The 21,391-nt window shown below is 41.1% G+C and overlaps 1 protein-coding gene across 1 annotated transcript in view; it reads left to right on the top strand.

Annotated features, from left to right (window-relative positions):
* The first annotated feature begins 7,018 nt into the window (after window positions 1-7,018).
* P2RX3 (purinergic receptor P2X 3) overlaps window positions 7,019-21,391 on the top strand; it is a 35,509-nt gene continuing 21,136 nt past the window's right edge. The window contains exons 1-6 of the mRNA XM_003773871.2: window positions 7,019-7,404; window positions 15,163-15,298; window positions 16,041-16,112; window positions 18,401-18,464; window positions 19,018-19,111; window positions 19,461-19,538. Of these exons, the coding sequence (XP_003773919.1) occupies window positions 7,286-7,404; window positions 15,163-15,298; window positions 16,041-16,112; window positions 18,401-18,464; window positions 19,018-19,111; window positions 19,461-19,538 (563 nt within the window). The 5' untranslated portion in view covers window positions 7,019-7,285. The remainder of the gene's footprint in view (window positions 7,405-15,162; window positions 15,299-16,040; window positions 16,113-18,400; window positions 18,465-19,017; window positions 19,112-19,460; window positions 19,539-21,391) is intronic.

The following is a 21,391-nucleotide window of genomic DNA, read 5'->3' as shown; positions in this document are numbered from 1 at the left end:
GCCCTGCCGGGCCGGGCCACGAGCTACAGCTGGGAAACTGAAGCTAGAAAAGGGCAGAAGCTTCTCCCAGCGCGCAGGGAGCTGGCTGCTGACTAGGTGAGTTAGAGAGAGACAGAGGCAGAGACAGAGACAGAGAGAGGGAGAGACAGAGAGAGACAGAGGGAGACAGAGAGAGAGACAGAGAGAGACAGAGAGAGAGAGGAGAGAGAAAGGAGAGAAAGAAGGAAAACAGAGAGAGAGAAGAGAGAGACAGAGAGAGAAAGAGAGAGAAAAGAGAGAACAGAGAGAGAGAAGAGAGAGAGGAGAGAGGAGAGAGAAAGGGAGAGAGAGAGAGAGGAGGAGAGAGACAAGAAGACAAGAGAGAGAGGAAGAGGAAGAAGAGACAGAGGCAAGAAAGGAGGAGAGAGACAGAGACAGACAGAGACAGAGAGAGACAGGACAAGGAGAGAGAGAGAGAGAGACAGGCAGACAGAGACAGAGAGAGAGAAGGAGAGACAGAGAGAGAGAGAGAGAGAAGGAGAGACAGAGAGAGACAGAGAGAGAGAGAGAGCTAGAAAGGAGAGAGAGAGAGAGAGACAGACAGAGAGAGAGGAGAGAGAACAGAGAGAAGAAGGGAGAGACAGAGAAGAACAGAGACAGAGAGAGACAGGGGAGACAGAGGAGAGAGAAGGCAGAGAAGAGAGAGACAGAGAAGAGAGAGAGAAGGAGAGACAGAGAAGAGAGAAGAGGGGAGAGAGAGAGAGGGAGAGAAAGGAGAGGACAAGAGAGGGAGGACAAGGAGAGACAGACAGAGAGAGAGAGAGAGAGGAGAGACAGAGGGAGGACAGAGAGAGAGACAGGAAGGACAGAAGAAGAGACAGAGAGAGAAAGGAAGGAGACAGAGAGAGAAGGGAGACAGAGAGAAGAGAAGAGAGAGAGGCAGAAGAAGGAGAAAGGAGAGAGCCAGGACGAAGGGGGGCAGAAAGAGACAGGAGAGGGCGGCAAAATTTCCAGTATCAGGTTGGTCTTCAGTTCGGGTTGGAGCCGGACTGATCTGTCAGCTCCCTGGGATGCAAAAAAATGCATCCTTTCGCAGTCCTCGGGTTCAAACACCTTTTTCCCAAACAAGACCCAGGAGGGCTTAGAAAATACCGGTGGGGCCATTTACTAACTCTAGCTTCACATTGAGGAACTAAAAAAGTCATGCGGATAATATTCCCCTTTGGGTTCAAAGACCGGTGTTTGTTACTAGTTCCATAAATTTTGGACCCCATTTGGGGTTTTCTTGCAAAGAAGGGGTGGGCGGATTTCCTTCTTCAAACTCGTTGACAGACTAGAAAAAGAAGCCAGACCAGGTAAGTACTTCCCAGTTCTACCAGATTAAAACCATTTGATTGGATTTGAACCAGTTCCGTTTATTCACTGCCCTCAAACCCCCATCTCAAAAGAGAAAAACATTTTGGTAAAGAAACTTGGGTTAAATCTCAAGTTCATTAAAATATAAGGCACCCAGGAAATCCTTCCCCTCTGGACTTCAATTTCCTTATTTGTTAAATTAGGAAATTGGACCAGATGACCGATAAGATCCTAGCCAACGCTAAACCCCCCATCCAAAAAGTAAGAAGATCATTTCACTGAGCTTAAAGGACTTGGCCAAGATCACTCAACAAGATTCAGTCAGGATTTGAACCCAAGCTTCCTGCATCCACCGACCATCCTTCCGACAGTGTCTGGTACCATGATTTTCTACTGGGCATATTTGGGATCATCCAATCATAGCTTTTAAAACCAAAATGCCCCTTAGATGCCATCTAGCCTCAACCACCCATTATATTAATGAGGAACTGGTCTGATATCCTCTAGCTGGCAGACATCACAGCTGGCATTCAAATGAGACAAATCTGGTGTCCTTTATAGACGGGACGCAGAACTCCCAAACTGGGACTACTCCCCACAATGCAAATCCTGGGACCACTCCAAGGATAATGGTTCCTATTTATACCACCTTCAAAGGTTTGTAAAATGTTCCCCCAAGAAGCTACCTGGATAGATAGAGCAATGTGAATATCATTTGCATTTTACAGAGAAAATAACTAAGACCCCATTTTCTTTTCTTATTTTTTACATATTTATTTTTCCCCACTTATATAAATAAAACAATTTTTGAACATTTGGTATTTTTTTCAATTTTGAATTCCAAATTCTATCCCTCCCTCAGACAAGAAGCAATTAGATGTGTTATATACGTGCAATCATCAAAACATTTCTATATTAGTAATATTGTACAAGAAGCCTCAAATAAAAGAAAAAGAATGAAAGAAAGTGAAAATAGCATGTTTTAGTATGTATTCAATCAATATCAATTCTTTCTCTGGAGGCAGACAGTGTGCTTCATCATTATTCCTTTGAGATCGTCTTGGATCATTGTATTGCTGAGAACAGCTAAATCATTCACAATTCTTCACCGAATTTTGCTGTTATTGTGTTTAATCTTTTCCTGGTTCTGTTCACTTCACTCTGCATCAGTTCATGTAAGTCTTTCCATGTTTGTCATTTCTTATAGCACACTGATATTCCAATTATATACCACAGTTCATTTAGATATTCCCCAATTGATGGACATCCCTTTGATTTCTAGTTCTTAGTCACCTCAAAAGGGAGCTGCTATAAATCATTTTACACAAATAGGTCCTTTTCTCTTTTTTCAACACAAACATTTCAATGAGTCAAAAAAAAAAGTTTCATAAACTGGAAAATGAATGGATGCCCATCAATTGGAGAATGGTTGGGTAAATTGTGGTATATGAATGTTATGGAATATTATTGTTTTGTAAGAAATGACCAGCAGGATGAATATAGAGAGACTTACATGAACTGATGCTGAGAGAAATGAGCAGAACCAAGAGATCATTATAGACTTCAACAACGATACTGTATGAAGATGTACTCTGATGCAAGTGGATGTCTTTGACAAAGACCTAATTCAGCTTCAATTGATCAATGATGGACAGAAGCAGCTACACCCAAAGAAAAAAAAATACTGGGAAATGAATGTAAACTGTTTGCATTTTTGTTTTTCTTCCCAGGTTATTGTTACCTTCTGAATCCAATTCTCCCTGTGCAACAAGAAAACTGTTTGGCTCTGCACACATACATTGTATCTACATATATATATCAACATATATTGCCATCTAGGGGAGGGGGTGGAGGGTGGGAGGGAAAAATCGGAACCAAAGTGAGTGCAAGGGATAGTTTGTAAAAAAATTACCCTGGCATGGGTTCTGTCAATAAAAAGTTATAATAAAAATAAATTTTAAAAAAAGTTTCATAAAAGCTATTGAACTTCTATGTTTCTTTATTGATGAAATGTTTGTTTTCTATAGGTACTAGTGGTGGAGTAGATAGAAGGATGGACCTGGAGTCAGGACTTGTATTCAAACTAGCCTCAAACATTTGCTATCTGTGTGATCCTGGACTAGTCACTTAACCAATATCTGCCTCTTCCAATCTGTTTCTTCATTTGTAAATTAAGAATAATGCTATCGCTAACCTCCCAAGATCCTTATATGACCCAATGAAATATTAGTAAAGTACTTTGCAAATATTAAAGTGCTGCGAAAACTGCTTGCTATTATTGACTTGATTTATAATTCAGTAGGGTAGTAACAAAAGAGTTCTATTTGTTGTGTTCCTCTTCTGCACATTGTTTTCTTTGGTGATTAAAAAATATATTGTTACTTTTTTTTTTTCATTTTCCTTATTGAATTGCTGAGCTAACTCACAGAACTAAAGGATAGAAATGAGCTTCTGTTCCTGGCCTCCTGATTTCAAATCCAACCAGCTTTGTACTGCACCATGAATAGCAAGACGATTTTTTAGAATTAACAAATCAAATCAGAGCCAACTTTTGCTCCCCCTAGAAAATCATGCTGTCTTTTTTCTTCAGTGCCTGACTCTTTCTTAGAAAATTAAATTATCTTCTGCCTCCCCACTCTTGGCAGAGAAGTAAATAGGATATAATGTTGTATTGTCAGATGCGGTCACTGGATCAGATTTTTTTCCCTTGCTTAATTGTCTTTATCGAAAGGGAGGGTTCGGTCTGACGTGATAGGCTGAAATGTTAGTTATAAAGAGAAAATGCATTAATACAACATTTAAAAAAAAAAAACATTAAATGTTTTCTCAAAAGCAATACATAAATCTAAATTTGCTTCCTTATTTACATTTAAACAACTCATTTCAATGCATTACAATATTATTTCAACCCTTCCTTCCTAAGTCTCCATCATGATCTGTACATCCTCCCTCATGGCCTTTTCCTTGTATCGTTATAGTTTTGTGGACACCATTGCTCTGGATCTTCTTTTTTCACTGTTTATCATTTCATAACAATTTCTCTAAGTATCTTTTCAGATACTTAAGGAAAACTTTTGTGATCCCTTCCCCAGGATTCTCTTCTCCAGTCTAATCACTCTAAATTCCTTCAACTCTCAGTCTCCAGGCCCCTGATGTCCTAGTCACCTTTCCCAGGACAACTTCCAGCTCCTTAATCACTTATTGGGCGTCGCTTCAGTGAAAATGAGACCTGTTAAAGACCTTCAGAGAAAGTGAAGCTGGTGACTGTGCACAATCCTCCCTCACTTAAATCTAATTCACGTGCTTGTTATGGTCTCACTTCCCGATTTGTCTTTAAGAACAAAGAACAAACAACAATTCCCTCTAAAAAAATAATTTCCCAGATGTAGTTTGATCTGGGCAGAACAAGGCAGGGTTATTAACTCTGTCATTCTGGAACTCAGAACGCAGTCTGAGATCATATTAGTTTCTTTGGCTGCTACATCACACCATTGGCTCCCAGCCAGCTTCAAGAACCTAAAGCTCCTCAACCCCAAGATGCTTTAAGGATGTTTCCCCCATCTTATACTACTTATAAAACTGGTTTTCAACCTAACATAGAACTTTATATTTATCCTAACTCAATTTCATCTTACTAGTTTTTTTTTGGGGGGGGCGTTATTTTTTGGTTACATCTTATTATATTCTGACCAATAGACATTAACATCTTTTCTTTTTTGCATCTTATGCTTTATTTCTTTCATGTATTTATTATTTTAAAATATTTTTATTATAGCTTTTTATTTACAAGATATATGCCTGGGTAATTTTTCAGCATTGACCCTTGCAAAACCTTCTATTCCAACTTTTCCCCTCCTTCCCCCCACCCACTCCCCTAGATGGCAAGTAGACCAATACATGTATTAACATCTTTTTTAGAAATGACTGCTGGTATCCCTTCCATATAAATTATCCCTTCCACATTCCAGTTTTACAAATATAGAAATATATATGTAGTCCCAGACAGGCCCAAGCACAGACCCAAGGAACTCACAAGAAAGCTCTCTGAAAGTGGATGTTGACCCATTCACAAATATCATTTGATTATTAGATTAACAATTGTCCTAATCTTGTAGTCTCTCCTTAATACTCCATGTTGACAAAGATTTAGCCATCATGTCTCTCTGTATCTTCAGTGCTCGGGATTATGTGGGCTGCTAACCACATTTCACCAAATGTATCTCCTTTGCCATCCCCTTACTTACCTTGGTTGCAAATCCCCATTAACTAATAATTTATTCCTTCCTAATCTAAGTATCTCATTAGTTGGCAGAGAAAATTCAAGTTGAGTAGTTCTCCCTTCTCTCTATTATCTATCATCATTATCTCAGTACTATACTTATCCTTTCTTTGATAGTCTTCATATCCCCCAAATAACTTTAAAAGCCTTTTTTCTTGTCCTTTGTATTTATCATCATCCTTGAGTCATTCTGACCTTTAGATCTCTGGCTACTCTTCCAGTCCAATCATTCTTATCCATCCTTAGTTACCTGTCCTTACGCCTAATTTCTGCTTTTTAAAAATCTGAATTGAACAGAAAATCCCCCGTGTGTTCACATCTCGTCTGTTTAGATAGTGCCTCCTTTTCTTCCAAGTTAGTCAAATTTGCCTCGAATTTGGCTCCTTACTTTACCCTATTTATTACCTACATTTTGCACATTTGTGCACAGATGCTCTGTGTTGTTCTTGCTGCATAGGTATTCTTCTTGGATATACTTAGAATACTTAGTTTCCTGTCTTCTATTAATATTCTTCCTATGTCATATTTTCTGTTCTCTGTGATATCAGGTCAGCCAAATCTATGTGAACAGTTTTTTTTTTTTTTTTCCCCTTCCCTTCAGTTTTCAGCTTGAAGCTTGCTTGATTGGTTCTAGAAAACTGCAGATACATACATTTTTACTGTACCTCATTAGGCACACTCCATCCCTGGCCAAGAGCCTATCCTTTCAATACTCTAAGCCAAAGTTCAGAAACAAAGATCCTATTCTCAGACAAAACCTTCTTATTCAGTCAGCCACTTCCTAACTCCAGACCTTCTATTCACAAAAATCTATATAAATAATGTATGTATATATATATATGTGTGTGTGTGTGTTTGTATATATACAAATCTATATGCACATACATGTATAAGGAGAAAGAGAGAGAGACAGAGACAGAGACAGAGAGAGATTCTTGTCCAGGACTTCCCAATCCATAGCAATGTTCTCTGTGTTCCTTCTGATATTCTTTAACACTAAGATAAGGAAACCTGCAGGGTAGAGAATGTAGATTATTAATTATATTTCGTTTCAGGCAGATGAGGTGTGTAGGACAAGATAACGAGTGTGAAACATTCATTAATTCATTCAACAGATATTAATTAAACCCATATCATGTGTTAAATACTTGAGGGAGATGTAAAGATAAGTCAGACATCGTCTCAGCTCATAATGGGAATAAGAACCCAAAATTGGGGTGCAGGGAAGCTTAATGGGGTAGGTTGGTGCGTCAACAGCAAAGCTGCCAAGGATGGAGCAGAGGCAGAGTATATACAGCATAGATAAATCAGAAATCCCAGGGGGCCAAGGCCATCAATTCAAAATCCAGGATTGCAGATACTTCCGAACCCACCCACCCCCCTGTGACATCACTTCGGGGGGTGGAGAGTGAACAAAAAGAGGGGTCCCCGCCCTGGGCTCTAACCAGCCTGTGTGGCCAGGGAGCTGCTCCAGGGCTAAGTGCTGGAGTTTCCTGGCTTCCAGGGCTCCCTGCCTCCCTGAGCTGCCCCCTCATTAAACCACCCTTTTTAACAATCTCCTTCAGCCTCTCTGCCCTGAGACCTTCATTCTCCAGGGGACTGCTCTCAGCCTCTGATTCGGGGACAGCTGCCTCTGACTCTCCCCAAACAGCTTCTGAGTGCTTCCTCAGCATGAACTGCATCTCAGACTTCTTCACCTATGAGACCACCAAGTCGGTGGTGGTCAAGAGCTGGACCATTGGGATCATCAATCGAGCCGTGCAGCTTCTCATCATCTCTTACTTTGTGGGGTGAGTGTGTGGGTTCCTACTTAATTAGGAAGGAGGTTCTTTCCCCTCTCTCCTCTCCTCATCCCAGGGTTTCAATCCATCCTTTAAGGCTTCTCCTCTTCATCCCAGGAGGCATCCCAGGTTCTGAAAGGATGGGTTCCATGCCCAGTTTGGACCTTCTCTCTGCACATTTTGGGGAGCGGGGTTCAAATTATACCCCTTGTTTGGGGCTAGCATTTGTGTGCATCTTGGCTTATCTCTTCCTCATCTCCTATGCCGGGAAATAAGCATAATTGCCTAAATTCCCTCCTGAACAGAAAAAAAAAAAGTGCTGGCGAATAGGAAGTGGGTAGGAGCCCCCCAAGGCCAGTTCAGAATGTCAGACAAGCAAATGGGGGAAGACCGGTAAGAGAGTGAGCTAGGGATGGGAAGCACTCAGGACTGAAAATGGAGAGGAAAGTGTTCTTGAGCTGGCAATTACTTTCTCTGGTAAGAAGCAAAAATGAAAGGGGCAAAGGGAAAGTAGGGATGGGGTAGGAATGAGGAGGAATGGGACTGTGTTAAAGAAGTAAGGGCATTCTTTGCCCTTGTCTGGGAGTTAAAGCAGAGGAGAGCTGCCCCCTGGGAAGACATGCCCTAGAGCACAGAGGCATAATAGCCATTAAGCAGAGGCAGAGTTGCTAAAAGGGGGAGGAGGGAGGCTGGGTTAGAGAGACAATCCCTTCAGTTCCTCTATTCCCTCCTTAGGAAACAGGAAATTATCATCCTTATCAAAAAAGCATCTATCTAAAGTGAGCTTATCCCCCGGCCCCTTCTCGTAGAAAATATTCTGATCGATACCCCTCTGGGAGATCTGGGGTCACAGGGAGACAACCTTGCCCCAGACTAAAGGGCTCCGGCCAGACTGTCTATCATCCACCTGCTCCACGATGGTGTAAAAATCCCAAGCGAATCTCAGGAGAGTTCCCTGTGAGGCTGGGGAGTTGGACATCTCCCTGTCTGGGAAGTGAGGAGAGGGAGAGGGTCCCTGAGAAAACCAATAGAAGTCAAGAAGAAGAGAAGGGGCAGGGGGTGGTGAGTGTTCCTAGGTACCCAGAAGCTTGGAGGAATGGGTACAGTTGTTGGGATGCATGTTGAGGCATCTGTTTGTGGGAATCCGTGTGTGAAGTCATCAGTGTGTAAGATCAGGTGTGTGTTTGTGGGAGTCTTTCCAAATGTGTTCATCCATCAAAGGGAGGTGGTACATGTCCTGCCATGTATTCCTGTGTGTGTGTGTGCGTGTGTGTGTGTGTGTGTGTGAGTGTGTGTGTGTCAGTGCTACTACACCAAGCTGGGGGAGGAGAGAGGACTGGGCTGAGTGTATTGATGTATCTGGAGTGGGCTAGGGCTACTCCATGGGGATCTGTCAGAGCCAGAGATGGATGGGGCTTGAGATGAAGAAGCCAGAACCCCTCCCCCTCAGGAAGAAGCCAGAGGAAGGTCAGTTGAACTCTAACCCTTAAAAGACAATGATGGAGAAAGGAAAGAAAGAGCTGGAATCTGACAGCGTGGAGTAGCGAGGTGGCCCAATGGATACAGCCCTGAACTTAGAGTCAGGCTCCAAGACACTTCCTAGCTGTATTACTCTGGGAAAGTCACAATTCGTCAGCCTCAGTTTCTTCATCTAGAAATCAAATAAGATAGCATATGTAAAGTGCTTCCCAAACTTGAAACACTAAATAGGTCATATAAAACACTATTATTATTATAAGGATGGGATGAGGGGGAATGGCAGGAAAAGCAAAGTGGCTAAGGAGAGCATTCTGCCCTCAAAGTTTAGGATTTGACTTTGGAATACCTCTAAAGACAAAGTGAATCAATTGATAAGCCTGATATTTCTAATAAGTAAATAATATATATAATATTATATTACTATGTTACTAGACAAAGGGTAATTATAATAAATAATGAGTAAATAAATATAATGAGATACATAGTCATTCTGTTCTTTCACTAGGGTTTTCTTTCTTTTTTTGGTGGGAGAAGGAGGACATATTAAATTTCTGCAGCATGAAAGACTACAATATGTAAAATTTATTCAGTGGGGAAGCTAAGCAACTCTAGACATAACTTATAATCTTTGGGGAGTTCTCCAAGCCCCCCGGAGCTTGACCAATTTGCTTATAGTCTCACAGTCAATATGTGTCAGAGACAGGATTTGAACTTGCTAAGACTGGCTCTCCCTGCCCACTCTGCCAGGCAATGCTCACGGTAGGCACTTAATAAATAGATGCTGAATAACTGAATGAATGAGCTTCCTGGAAACTCCCTAGCACATAGCTCAGCATCTTGAAAATTCTCCTCACTCTCTTGATGGAGACTCTAGCTAGCTCTAGCCAGCATTCATTCAGTGCTGTAAAGTTCACAAAATGCTTTACAAAAACTTTATCCTCTGCAAACTAGATGCTACTATTATTTCCTATTTTCAAGGAGGGAATATGGTGCAAATAGAGATGAAGTGATTTGCCCAAGTTAGCCCGGGCTGATTTGCCCCAGCTAGCATGTGCCTGAGCCCAGGTTTGAGATCAGATCAGCCAGATTCAACATTCTATCACGGTGCCACCTAGCTGCCAAGCTACCCATCACATCCCAGAGACTATCCCCCTCAAAGTCCTTCCACCATCAGTCCATTCACCAAAATAAGTCCTTTGCCCAGCTGGCTCTTTAGTCTTTCCTTTCCTGCTCCATTTTCTCTACTTTCTGACTTGCATCAAACCCAAACTCTTCCATTTTTCCTCTTTGGGTTCCCCCCTTTGGGGTCCCCAGTCCCCTAAAATATTCTCCTTAACCTCCTGAGATCCATGCTGAGGAAGGGATAGGAGGGTGCCGGGAGCCTGTTATGGGCTGTTTCCTGCAAATCCCACTTGCCAGAGAGCTGCCATTCTCCTTCCGCTCTATAAATAATAAACCAGGAACATGAGAATAAAATATTAAGTCAGAGCAGGGGAGGAATTTCCAATAACCCTACACGCAGGACTGCACCATCTCTTTGCCTCTGACTTGAAGGGACAGGATCAGTCTCTCTGCCTTGGAAATAAAACCTCCTCAGATTTGGAACTGCCTGGCTGGCATCCTGGGTCCCTGTGGGACCATGAAAAGTCTTCCGTTTGTTTTTTCACAGCTAGCTAGCGATGGCAACCATCCTTGAGCACTAAGGCTCCTTTTGGACACACCCCTCTGGACCATTTTGAAGCACCCGGAGGGAGGTAAAGGCTGTGAAAATGATTGGTTAATTACAAGTCAGAGTCCCTAAGCTCTTTCTCCTGAAATATGCTTGCGCCAGGGGGATTCTCTGTTCAAAGTGAAGGAGGTTGGGACCAAAGTGGATGCAAGCCCTCACAATTGAACTGTTGCTAGATAAAGGGTGAGGATATAGGAATTGTACCATTGAAAAGAGATCTGGAGCTGGACAGGGTTTTACTCCTGTCCCTGCCTTAAATACTGGCTGTGTGACTCTAGGTAAATTACTCAACCCCTCTGAGACTCAGTTTCCTTATTGGTAAAATGGTGGTTGGGGCTGATCATACCTATAGTATTACTATGATGAAGACGATGATGATGATGAAGGAAACAGGGTTTTATTAAGTACTAAGCATTGTACAAAGTAATTTACAGATATTATATCATTTGAACTTTTACAGTAATACTGGGAGATAAGTTGTATTTATTTTTCCCTGTTTCACAGACTAGGAACTAAGGTAGATAGAGGTCAAACGACTTGTGCAGATTCACCTAATTTGGAAGTATCTGAGACGGCTTTTGAACTCAGATATTTTAACTCCAACTTCAAACCCCTTTATCCAACTTCTTCTAAGATCATTATGAAGCTCTAATGAAATCATTTTTTTTTTTGCAAAGCGTTTTCCAAACTATATAAATGTTCAATATTACCACACCCAATTGTCTTAGTGATAACCATGATGTAAAACTGTAAGTTAAGATATCATCCAGTTCTCTTCATGGAATCCTGAGTAGTCTAGGAAGGTTCCCCATAAAGTAGGCATACAGGAGCTGTTCAAAGGAGGTGAGAAAAATAGGTCCAAAAGGATTGAAGGAACCAGAAGAAAGGAATGGTAAATTCAAAACATCTCACTTTCTTTACTATTAAACCTATTTTGGGGGAGGTCAAGGACACATCTGACAGAATGGGAAGCCCTTCTTAGAAACTTTTTCCTCCTCCAAAGTCATAATTGAAGGAAATGGCTACATTTCGATTAGAGATCAGTGAAAATAAAGATATAATTTACCATGTCCATAAACTCAAATCCTTTGAGGTTAACAACATTTCTCCCCTACTACCCCATCTACATGTTCCTATTTCTACCAAGGACATTTCCATTCTTCCACTCACTCAATTAGCAAATTAGGAATCATCCTTGATATTTCTCACTGGTTCATTCCATATACTCATTCGTTAGCCAAGTCATGTCCTTCCCATCCATCTCTTCTTAGATTATGCTATGAAAACCACCCTGATTCAGGCCCTTTTCATCTGTGCATGAAATTTTGGTATTGCCTCTTAATTGGTCCCCCAGAACCCAGCTTCTCCCATCTCCCATCCACCATTCATGGTACTCCTAAAGCACAAGCCTGACTGTGTCTCTCTGCTTTAAAAAGCACTTTCAAAGACCCTCCTATTGCCTCTAAGATAAATGATAATGTCCTTTCTTTAGCATTTCAAGACCTTTGTAATATGGCTCCAATCTCTCTTTTCCCAATGATTACATGATATTCTCTCCCCACATTCTACAAATCTGCCCTACTAGCCCATTTCACCATTCTCTATATAAGACATCCCATCTCCCATTTCTGCTTTTGCCTAGGCTTCTCCCATGCTCGGAAGGTTCTACCTCCTCACCTCTGCTTCCACAATCCCTAAGGTTTTTCAAAACAAATCTTGATTAAGCAGCAAGCACTGGACTGTTATAAGACAAAAAGGAAACATTACTAAGTCAATAGCTTCTATTCTTTCAAGAGAAACAAGAGCAAGTGCAAACATACAACATGTAAGTAAAATAAATCCAAACGAATTTCCTGGATAGAATGGCAATACGGAGGTAGTGTGGAATATACTCCCTCTTCCCTTTAACCTTTTAGCACTCCTCCTGGCTTCTTTTAAAGCTTCTTGAGGAGGAGCATCCAGGTGTGAGGGACAGTCTGTGCAAAAGAACAGAAAAGGGAGATAGGATGTTGTACAAAAAGTATGGTAAGGGGCTATAATATAAATATATCTTTATTTTCACTGATTTCTAACCGAAATTTAGCCATTGCCTTCACTGTACCTGAAGTTTAGTGATGAGTGATAAGTAATGATAACAAGGTAACAAGCAATAATAATGGTTAGTAATAATTTGGAGCAATATTGCAAAAGTTTCAACATCAAACAGAAAAGTGTGTAGCTCATCCTACAGCTAATAGGGAGCTATGGGAGCTTGTTGAGCAGAATAGTGACATGATCAGAGCCATACTTTGATAATATTACTTTGGCAGTCATGGGGAGAGACATCAGCTTAGTTCAAGTCCTGCTTACTTTGTCTTAAATCCAGGTCTTTGCAATTATCTCAAATTAATTTGTTTTGAATCTATGTATATTTATATTTACTTATCGGTCTATACTTGGTTTTTCCTCAAATAAATAAAATAGAACCTCTTTGAGAATGGGCAAGATCTGTTTCCCTTTGAATCTTTAGGTCCAAGAACATGTGAAGTATCCAGTAGGTGCTTAATAGATGCGCAGCGCCTCGGATTGAATAGAAATAGGAGTCAGGAACGGTGTGTGTTGTAGAGAAGGAGAGAATATTCCAGGGAAGGGCTGAAAGCAGAAGCAGAGCGGTGACCTCTCAGCTGAGTGTTTTGGGGTTTTTTTAAGTGATGAGAATTTTCACTATGTATCACAGAACTGATGGTTTGAGTCATTGCGGCAGCGGTTTCTCCACTGCTTGGTGGTCCTAAAATGTGGGTGAGAAACTGTGGGCAGGAAGTGGGGGAGGGAAATGATTTCAGGGGAGTCCCTCCTCCAGGCTGAGGTGGTCACAGGCCAAATGAAGAAGGACCAGATCAGGAGAGGTGAGTGGCCACTGGGTGGCAGCACGGACCAAGGAATTGGGCTTCGAATCCTGATCCTACTGATCTCTTCAATCAGCCAAGGAAAGGGTAAGGCTCCTGCCCTGTGTGATCCTGTTCACCTGGACCTTCAGGCCAGGTTCTCTATCTCCCAGATCTCTTACTTCCTTCTCCTTGCTCCCCATTCTCCAAGTTTAGTGTTTAACATTTAGTATTTTCTTCTATCTCTCCTTTTAAATTGTACAACACTCAAAACACTTTTTAATCTACTTTATATATTTTTTAATTTTATTTATCTGTGTTCATGATGTTTTCCCTCCATAGAATGTAAACTCCTTGAGAACAAAAATCTCTTTTAAAAATCTTTATATTCCCAATGCTTACTACAAAGTAGTTTTTTAAATAACTGCTTGCTAAAAGGAAATAGGAGAGACAGATTTAGTCAACAAGTCAAACCAACAAGCTTTTATTAAGCACCTATCATGTGCCAGGTATTGTGCTCAGCCCTGAAAATATATACAAATTGCTATTGTTTACCCTTCCTTCTGGAAGCTGACCATGACATCAAGGAAGTGATGTCATGACATATAAGTGAAGTGTATTAAAATGAAGGAAGACTAGGCAAAGTCACCAGCCTTGCTTTCTCCTCCTGAATCTGCTGGCAAAACATAGATCGGGATAATGGGAGATGGCCCTGCATGAACCTTTTGAAGCTCAAGACTTTAACACAGTGGTTCTCAAACTTTTGTTTTCAGTATTTTTATCCTATTAAAAATTATTGAGGATCTCTCCAAAGCGTTTTTGTTTATCTGGGTTATATTTATAGACATTTACCATATTGGCAATAAAAACCATTTTTGAATTTGTAGACCCTCTAAAAGGGTTTCAGAGATCCCCAAGATTCTCTAGACCATACTTTGAGAACCACTGCACAGGTCTCAGTTTAATTGAGATAATACCCAATCAGTGGTTAAAGCTAGGATAATGTTTATCCTTCATCATATATACAGATACTCTTAAAGTCACTCACCGAGAACGAAACATGGTTCCTGTCCTCAAGAAGTTCACATTCTAATGGGGAAGACATTAAGTACATATAAGAAAGCAAGTATACCCCAAGCATATCCCAGAAAGGAGGCATTGTTAACACTAAAAATGAAGGGCTGAGAAGGATATAGTCTCTATGTAAGGGAAAACTGTCTATCAGAGTTATAAAAAAAAATGGCATGAACTACCTGAAGAAGAGTGAGTTTCCCCTTCTTGGAGAACTAAAAACAAGAACTAGATGGACTCTTTATTGGATCTATTGTAGAAGCAATTTAAGTTCACATATGGGTGATTTTGCTGGTTGAATGTCCTTTCCAACTCCCATTCTCTGATTTTATGACCTTTGGAGAGTCTTCTGCTGTTCTAAATGTTTGTGTCCCCTTGTCTAATTATAAGGTATAGATAATCACAAGATGGTCTTATAAAGAAGGGGAACTCTTTGTCCTGTCTTTGGACCTTTCTTCTGAATTTGAGAATTAAAAATATTCCATTGCAGATTTAACAGGAAAGACATGTTGGCCTAGTAGAGTGGCCATCTATGTTGAGATCTCTTTGGGACTGTAGCAAGTTTGAAGGGTTCTAGATTTGTTGACTTTGGGGTCCCCTTCTTTCCCTCTCTCCTGGCCTCAGGTGGGTGTTCTTACATGAAAAGGCATATCAGGTACGGGATACAGCCATCGAGTCTTCAGTGGTGACCAAGGTGAAGGGCTTTGGACGTTACGCCAACCGAGTCATGGATGTATCTGACTATGTGACTCCACCCCAGGTGAAATCTTTTTTGAAGGGCATGTGAATTGTGGGGGGGGGGAGCCACAATGGGGAGGTCTAGGGCTATCAGGGGAAGAGGAAAAAGAGGCCAAATGATAGCGAACTCTAGACCAGAAACAGTGGAAGGTCTTGAGGTTGCTGAATTAAGGTCTCCTTAGAACGCTAAGATTTAAGTAATAATTATTGGGATGGGATAAGGTCTTGCCATTGTAAGCACTAGCCTGAGAGTAAGGAAAACCGGGCTCTAATTATAATTCTTGCCTTCTATTTCCCTAAGTAAGTCATTAAAGTTTTCTGGTACTTAGTTACCCCAACTACTAGGTAAGGATAACAATGCTGTCCTACTTGATATGAAGCAGACATTTATAAAGGACTTTAAGGTTTACAAAGCATCATAAATAAAGCCCCATATCTCATTTGAGCCTCACAACAATCCAAGAATATGGGAAATGAATCCTGCACGTGTGCGCCTAATGACATCCATGTGAGATAAATGCCTCTGGTATTGTTATTCCCATTCTGCAGAAGAGGAAAGACTCAGAAAGGGGAGGTAACTTAGGGATAGTCCTGCAGCTGCTGAGTGTTAGAGGTGGGATTCAAACCCAGGAGTTTGGAGAGCACCAAAGGCAGGGATATCCATGAAAATACTTCAGAAATCGCAATGAAGAGGCTACAAATGTAAAAACTTTTTTTCCCCCCCAAGTCTGATTGCATTTTTTTCTCTCTCACCTACTACAAAGGGGACCTCTGTCTTTGTGATCATCACCAAACTGATCATCACTGAAAACCAGAGGCAAGGGTTCTGCCCAGAGGTAAGAGCAATTGAATGATGACCATATAATAATGATGAGAAAGGGAGGAAATGGGGGGCGAGGCTGAGAGGGAGGGGATCATGCTTTTTAAGGAAGAGAAAGGCAGGATGGTCAAGGATGTCATCTGAGTAGGAACCATGGTGCTGCTTAGATGGGAAGAAATAAAATTGCTGGGGAGATGCTCCTACCAATGGAGAGGTTGGATAAGCAATGGAGTAGAGTAAAGTTAAGGACCTGACCAGATGGATTATGGAGCTGAAAGGGCCAGAAGCAAGAGTCAGTGGCAGAAGAAAAAGTAGACTCAAAACCAATTAAGTCTAAAGAAGATTAGAGAGGAGAGGTGCAGAATTCAGTTTGCAAGATGCAGTGACTTCAGTCTGCCATTTTTTCTGGACTATGGGTCTGTGAGCTGTGTGAGGGATGTGTGTGTGTGTGTGTGTGTGTGTGTGTGTTTTATTGATGTCCATATTTTTTCCCTGAGGCAATTGGGGTGAAGCGACTTGCCCAGGGTCACACACATGTCCATAGTTAGCCAGCCTGCCCTCCAGCTTCTAAAATCCCTTCACCTGGAAAACTCTCACCACCACAACCCCCACTTTCCTCCATAATAATGACTAAATCTAAAGCAATGAGGACAGAAAGTAATTAAGACACAGTCAGAGTCAAGAATATGGGAAAGGAATTCTGCATCTAGATCAGTTGCCCTGCTTCAGGTCTGGGGGCCGAGAACGTTTTTCCTACCTCTGCTCTCCCTAAAGAGACAAAGATTGATTCTACTTGATTCAATCTCCAAGCCTAAATGCTTTCCCATCTTCCTCCACATCTTAGAATATTTAGTTTCCTTAAAAGCTCAGCTCGAAAGCTACCTTTTACATGAGATTTTTCTGTATTCCCCAACTCCCCAATCAGCCAGCATCTGCCCTCCCCTCTCATCAAAACGATATCTGTCCACACCACACTATACTATATTATAGGATGCAATATACCATTAATATCTAATATAACATGACATGATATTATGTGATCGATAGGCTATGATATACTATCAGCACACATCCTCTCCCTTGATACAATGTAAGCTCCCTGAGGGCAGAGAACATTCTGTTGCCATCTTTGTATTTTCAGTGCCAACAGAGTTCCTGGCACTAAATAATAGGCACCCAATAAATGGTTGCTGATTGAATTTAAAAAGCATTTGTTAAGCCCGAGAAAGTGCCTGGCTCTCTGCTGGATTCTGGGATTACACAAATTAAAAACAAAACAGTCCCTTCTCTAAAGAGCTTGAAGGAGGAAAAGGAAAGGGGGAGGGAGGGATAAATAATTAGAAAAAAATGAACAAAATAAATGCAGTTTCTTGGAAGATGGATCCCCAATGACTGGGAAAAGGACCCTGGCACATAAGCTATATATATATATTTTTTTATTATAGCTTTTTATTTACAAGCTATATGCATGGGTGATTTTATAGCATTGACAATTGCAACACCTTTTGTTCCAACTTTTCCCCTCTTTCCCCCCATCCCCTCCTCCAGATGGCAGGTTGACCGATACATATTAAATATGTTAAAGTATAAATTAAATACAATGAAGTAAGCTATATTTTAAAGGAAAGCAGGGGTTCGAAGAGGCAGAAGTGAGGCAAAGTGAACCATGGAGGCCCATCTATGAAAAAGCCCAAAGGGGAGGGATACAGGAGACTGAAAGGACTGACTGCAGGGTAAACTGTGAAAGTTGTCGCCCAACTCTGAAGGGCTTTAAGAGTCTAAAGAGAGCACTAAAGTTTGTGGGATACTCCTTGACAGTTGTGGGAAGGATGGATTGCAGAGGAAAGAAAGAGGTTGAGAGACCCGGCCACTGGGCCTTAGGTAGGTGCTAAAGGCATGCTCCATCATAGTGTCCGCCCAGAGGTTGTCTCGAAGACAACCCTGATATTAGGGAGGTGATGTCCTGACATGTGAGTAAATTGGATTTGAGGGAAGGATGGCTATGAACGTCACCTGCCTCATTTTCCCCTCCAGAGCCATCTGGGTCCAGGAGCCAGATATAGATCAAGACTGGATGCAGTGGGAGGTCCTGGACTTTTTAAGGTCAAGGTCTCAGCTTGACAGAGGCAACACCCATTCAGTGGTTAAGGCTAGGGAGCAACTGAGACAAAGAATGTTCTCTAGTCCAAAAAAAAAAAAATTCTAAATAAATGAATGAATGAGTCGGGGTGGGTTTCTGGCCAAAGCAAAAATGACTGCTTTTTACGTTCAATCTGAGCCTGACCTCTGCTTGTGTCTCTGTAGAGTGAGGAGAAACACGCTTGTACCACGGACCGGGACTGCCGGGCTGAGAGCTTCACTGGGGGAGGTGAGTGCCCCAGAGGCTGCTGCTTGGGGGTTCTGGGAAGGAAGCAGAACCAAAATCCCAGCAGAGGCTGCACTAACTGGGGCAGAAGGAGGCCGGGGAGCAAATCTATCCATTTTCTAACAAGGTTAGGAACATAGGGGGAAGGAAGAGATGGATGTGACTGTCTCCTCAGGTAGAATTCTGGCTCCTTCGGACCCTCTCCCTATTACAGAGACCCTGTCCAGTGCTGGCTCGATAAATATTTAACAACTGGCCCTCCACTAAAAAAATATACCTATGGCAAACTTTGTTTCATCTACATATTAGTGTTTTCTAAAGTCTAGAATCAATAAAATCAACTTTTACTTGATAAAATAAAATCAATAAAACAATCAATCAAGTAGCTTTTGGCCATTTTCTAAGGTGTAAATTCATCACTGATAATTGAGTAATTCTTTCTTCACTGGTTTGACTGGTTTCAGTCCAGACCTCTCTAGCTCAAATAACTGGGGATAAAAATGGGAAAGGGCAACGGGGTGGATCCCTGGGTGATGTGGCCATTGTTCCCTCCCAGGCATCCTCACTGGCCGCTGCGTGAACTATAGCTCGAAGCTGAAAACCTGTGAGATCCAAGGCTGGTGCCCTGTGGAGGTTGACACAGTGAAGATGTAAGAGCTGAGTCTCCTGATTCCATTGAGCAAAATGGAAGACGATGAGTTAGTGTAGACATGCCCTGACTTCTGAGACCCTGCTCTTGTAGAAGCCCTGAGAAGTCTCTGTTCTTGGGGAAGAGGAGGAATCTCCTTGCATGACTATTGACTTTCCTCCATTTTCCTCCCTGAGTAGGGCAGAGGTTCTCATAGGTTTTTCCTTTAGTAATGAAAGGCCCCATTTCTACAAGATTGGGTCTTGTCCATCTACACTTTGGGGGATCAACTCCCTGTCAGCAGTCAGGTTGGGAGGGTGGGCTTCCTCTCTTCTCCAGGAGAAGCTCAGGTTTCTGCTTTCCTCCTACAGGCCTGTCATGATGGAAGCTGAGAATTTCACCATCTTCATCAAGAATAGCATTCGCTTCCCTCTCTTCGACTTTGAGAAGTGAGTCTTTGGTCTAGAGCTTCCTCTGTCTCTCCCCTCATCTTCTAGACCTTAAACCCAATCCACAATTTCCTTCCATCTATTTCCTCTTTGTTCCTACCTGGAATACACAGATTCTTCACCTAAATTTTGATCCACAGCTTCCTGTTCCTTCTCCTATTTTTCCTACCCAGATTCCAATCCACAAGCTATTTTCTCCTCTCCTCTTAGCCCCCCCTCCTTAGAACTGATCCAAATCCTCCCCCAAATCCTTTTTTGTATCTGGAAAGACAAAGCTAGACAGAAGAACAACAGAGACAGGGACACTTGGTTATTTTGTTTCCTTTATCACGCTTTTTGCCCTTTCTTCTCATTTAGACTGAATAAAGTAGGCTGCCTTTTCCCACATCCTTCCCCTGCCAAAGTCTCCCTTGGGATTTTTGCTTGAACCACCCCTAAGTGGTTATCCAATACTCCAGGGCCCATAATCCTCCTGGGCTTGGAGCTCATATTTACAGAGGACTTTAAGATTTACAATTCAGCTTCCCTATTTTTGCCCCATTAAAGAAGTGGTTAAAGTATTATTTTTCCTACTGGGGGGAGGTTGAAAGCCTTGGCTCTAGTCTCATAGCTGATAATCTCAGAGCCAGGATTAAAACACAGGGTTCCAACTCCAAGCAGAGTACAAATGAGTAAGGTTACAATTTCCAAATTAATCAGTCACAGTAATAATAATAATAACAATAATATTTTAATGACTGTTTTATATATCATAATTCATACATTTATTTTTATTTTAATTATATATAATAAAATAATAAATATAATGTATTATGTTAGTAATATTTGTTATACATAATAAAATAATATAGTATATTTATAATATTTATTATTTTACTATATGTCCTATTATATTAATAATTATATATTCATATAAATATAATTTATATAAATTCATATAAATATAATTCATATAAATATATAAGGTAAAATATTTATATATTTTATGATTATAAATATAATAACTATAACTGTATATGATGATATAACAATATATGTGATTATGCAAGTCTGGAGTGACTCATTTTCCAGAGTTCACATCTGGTCTCAGAAACATCCTATCTGTGTGAGCCTGTACCAGTCATTTAACCCATTTTGCCTCAGTTTCCTTATCTGTCAAATGAGCAAGAGAAGTAAATGGCCAACCACTTCAGTATCTCTGCCAAGAAAACCCTAAATAGGGCCACAAAGAGTTGGACACAAACTGATAAATAATAAAACAAAAAAAATGACTCTAAGTATATATATTTTCCTACATATATATATATATATATATATATATATATGAAATCTACTTTGATCTTCAAAATAACTCTGGGAAGTAAATGTTAATATTATTACCATTTTACAGATGACAAAACAGATTATATGATTTACCCATGATCAAATTGCTAGTAAGATTTTAATTGGAATCCTGACTCAAGTTCAGAGCTGTCGCCCACTGTGCCTCCTAGCTCCCTGTGGTGAAGAAAGCACATAGAACTAGTCATGTTACATGTTTTCTGGCATGAAAATTCTCCTGAGCCTCTAGTGGTCTGACTGTTGTGAACATTCAGGGCTCAGGATGATTATGAACCCTGCTGATGGGTTTATGGTGGGATTGGGATGGCACCCGTATGCTTCCCTAAAATTTTCTTATCTTCAATTCTAACCCTATGGATTCAATCCTTATGGATTCTAACCCTATGGATTCAATCCTTATGGATTCTAACCCTATGGAGTCAATCCGTATGGATTCTAACCTTATGGATTCTAGCCATAACTAGGAATTCTTGTGTCCTAAGGACAATTCCTCAAGACCAGGGTAGAGAATG

Source organism: Sarcophilus harrisii, chromosome 6 (genome assembly GCF_902635505.1).
Source record: "Sarcophilus harrisii chromosome 6, mSarHar1.11, whole genome shotgun sequence".
Taxonomy (NCBI): Eukaryota; Metazoa; Chordata; class Mammalia; order Dasyuromorphia; family Dasyuridae; genus Sarcophilus; species Sarcophilus harrisii.
This window is presented reverse-complemented; position numbering and strand designations above follow the sequence as displayed.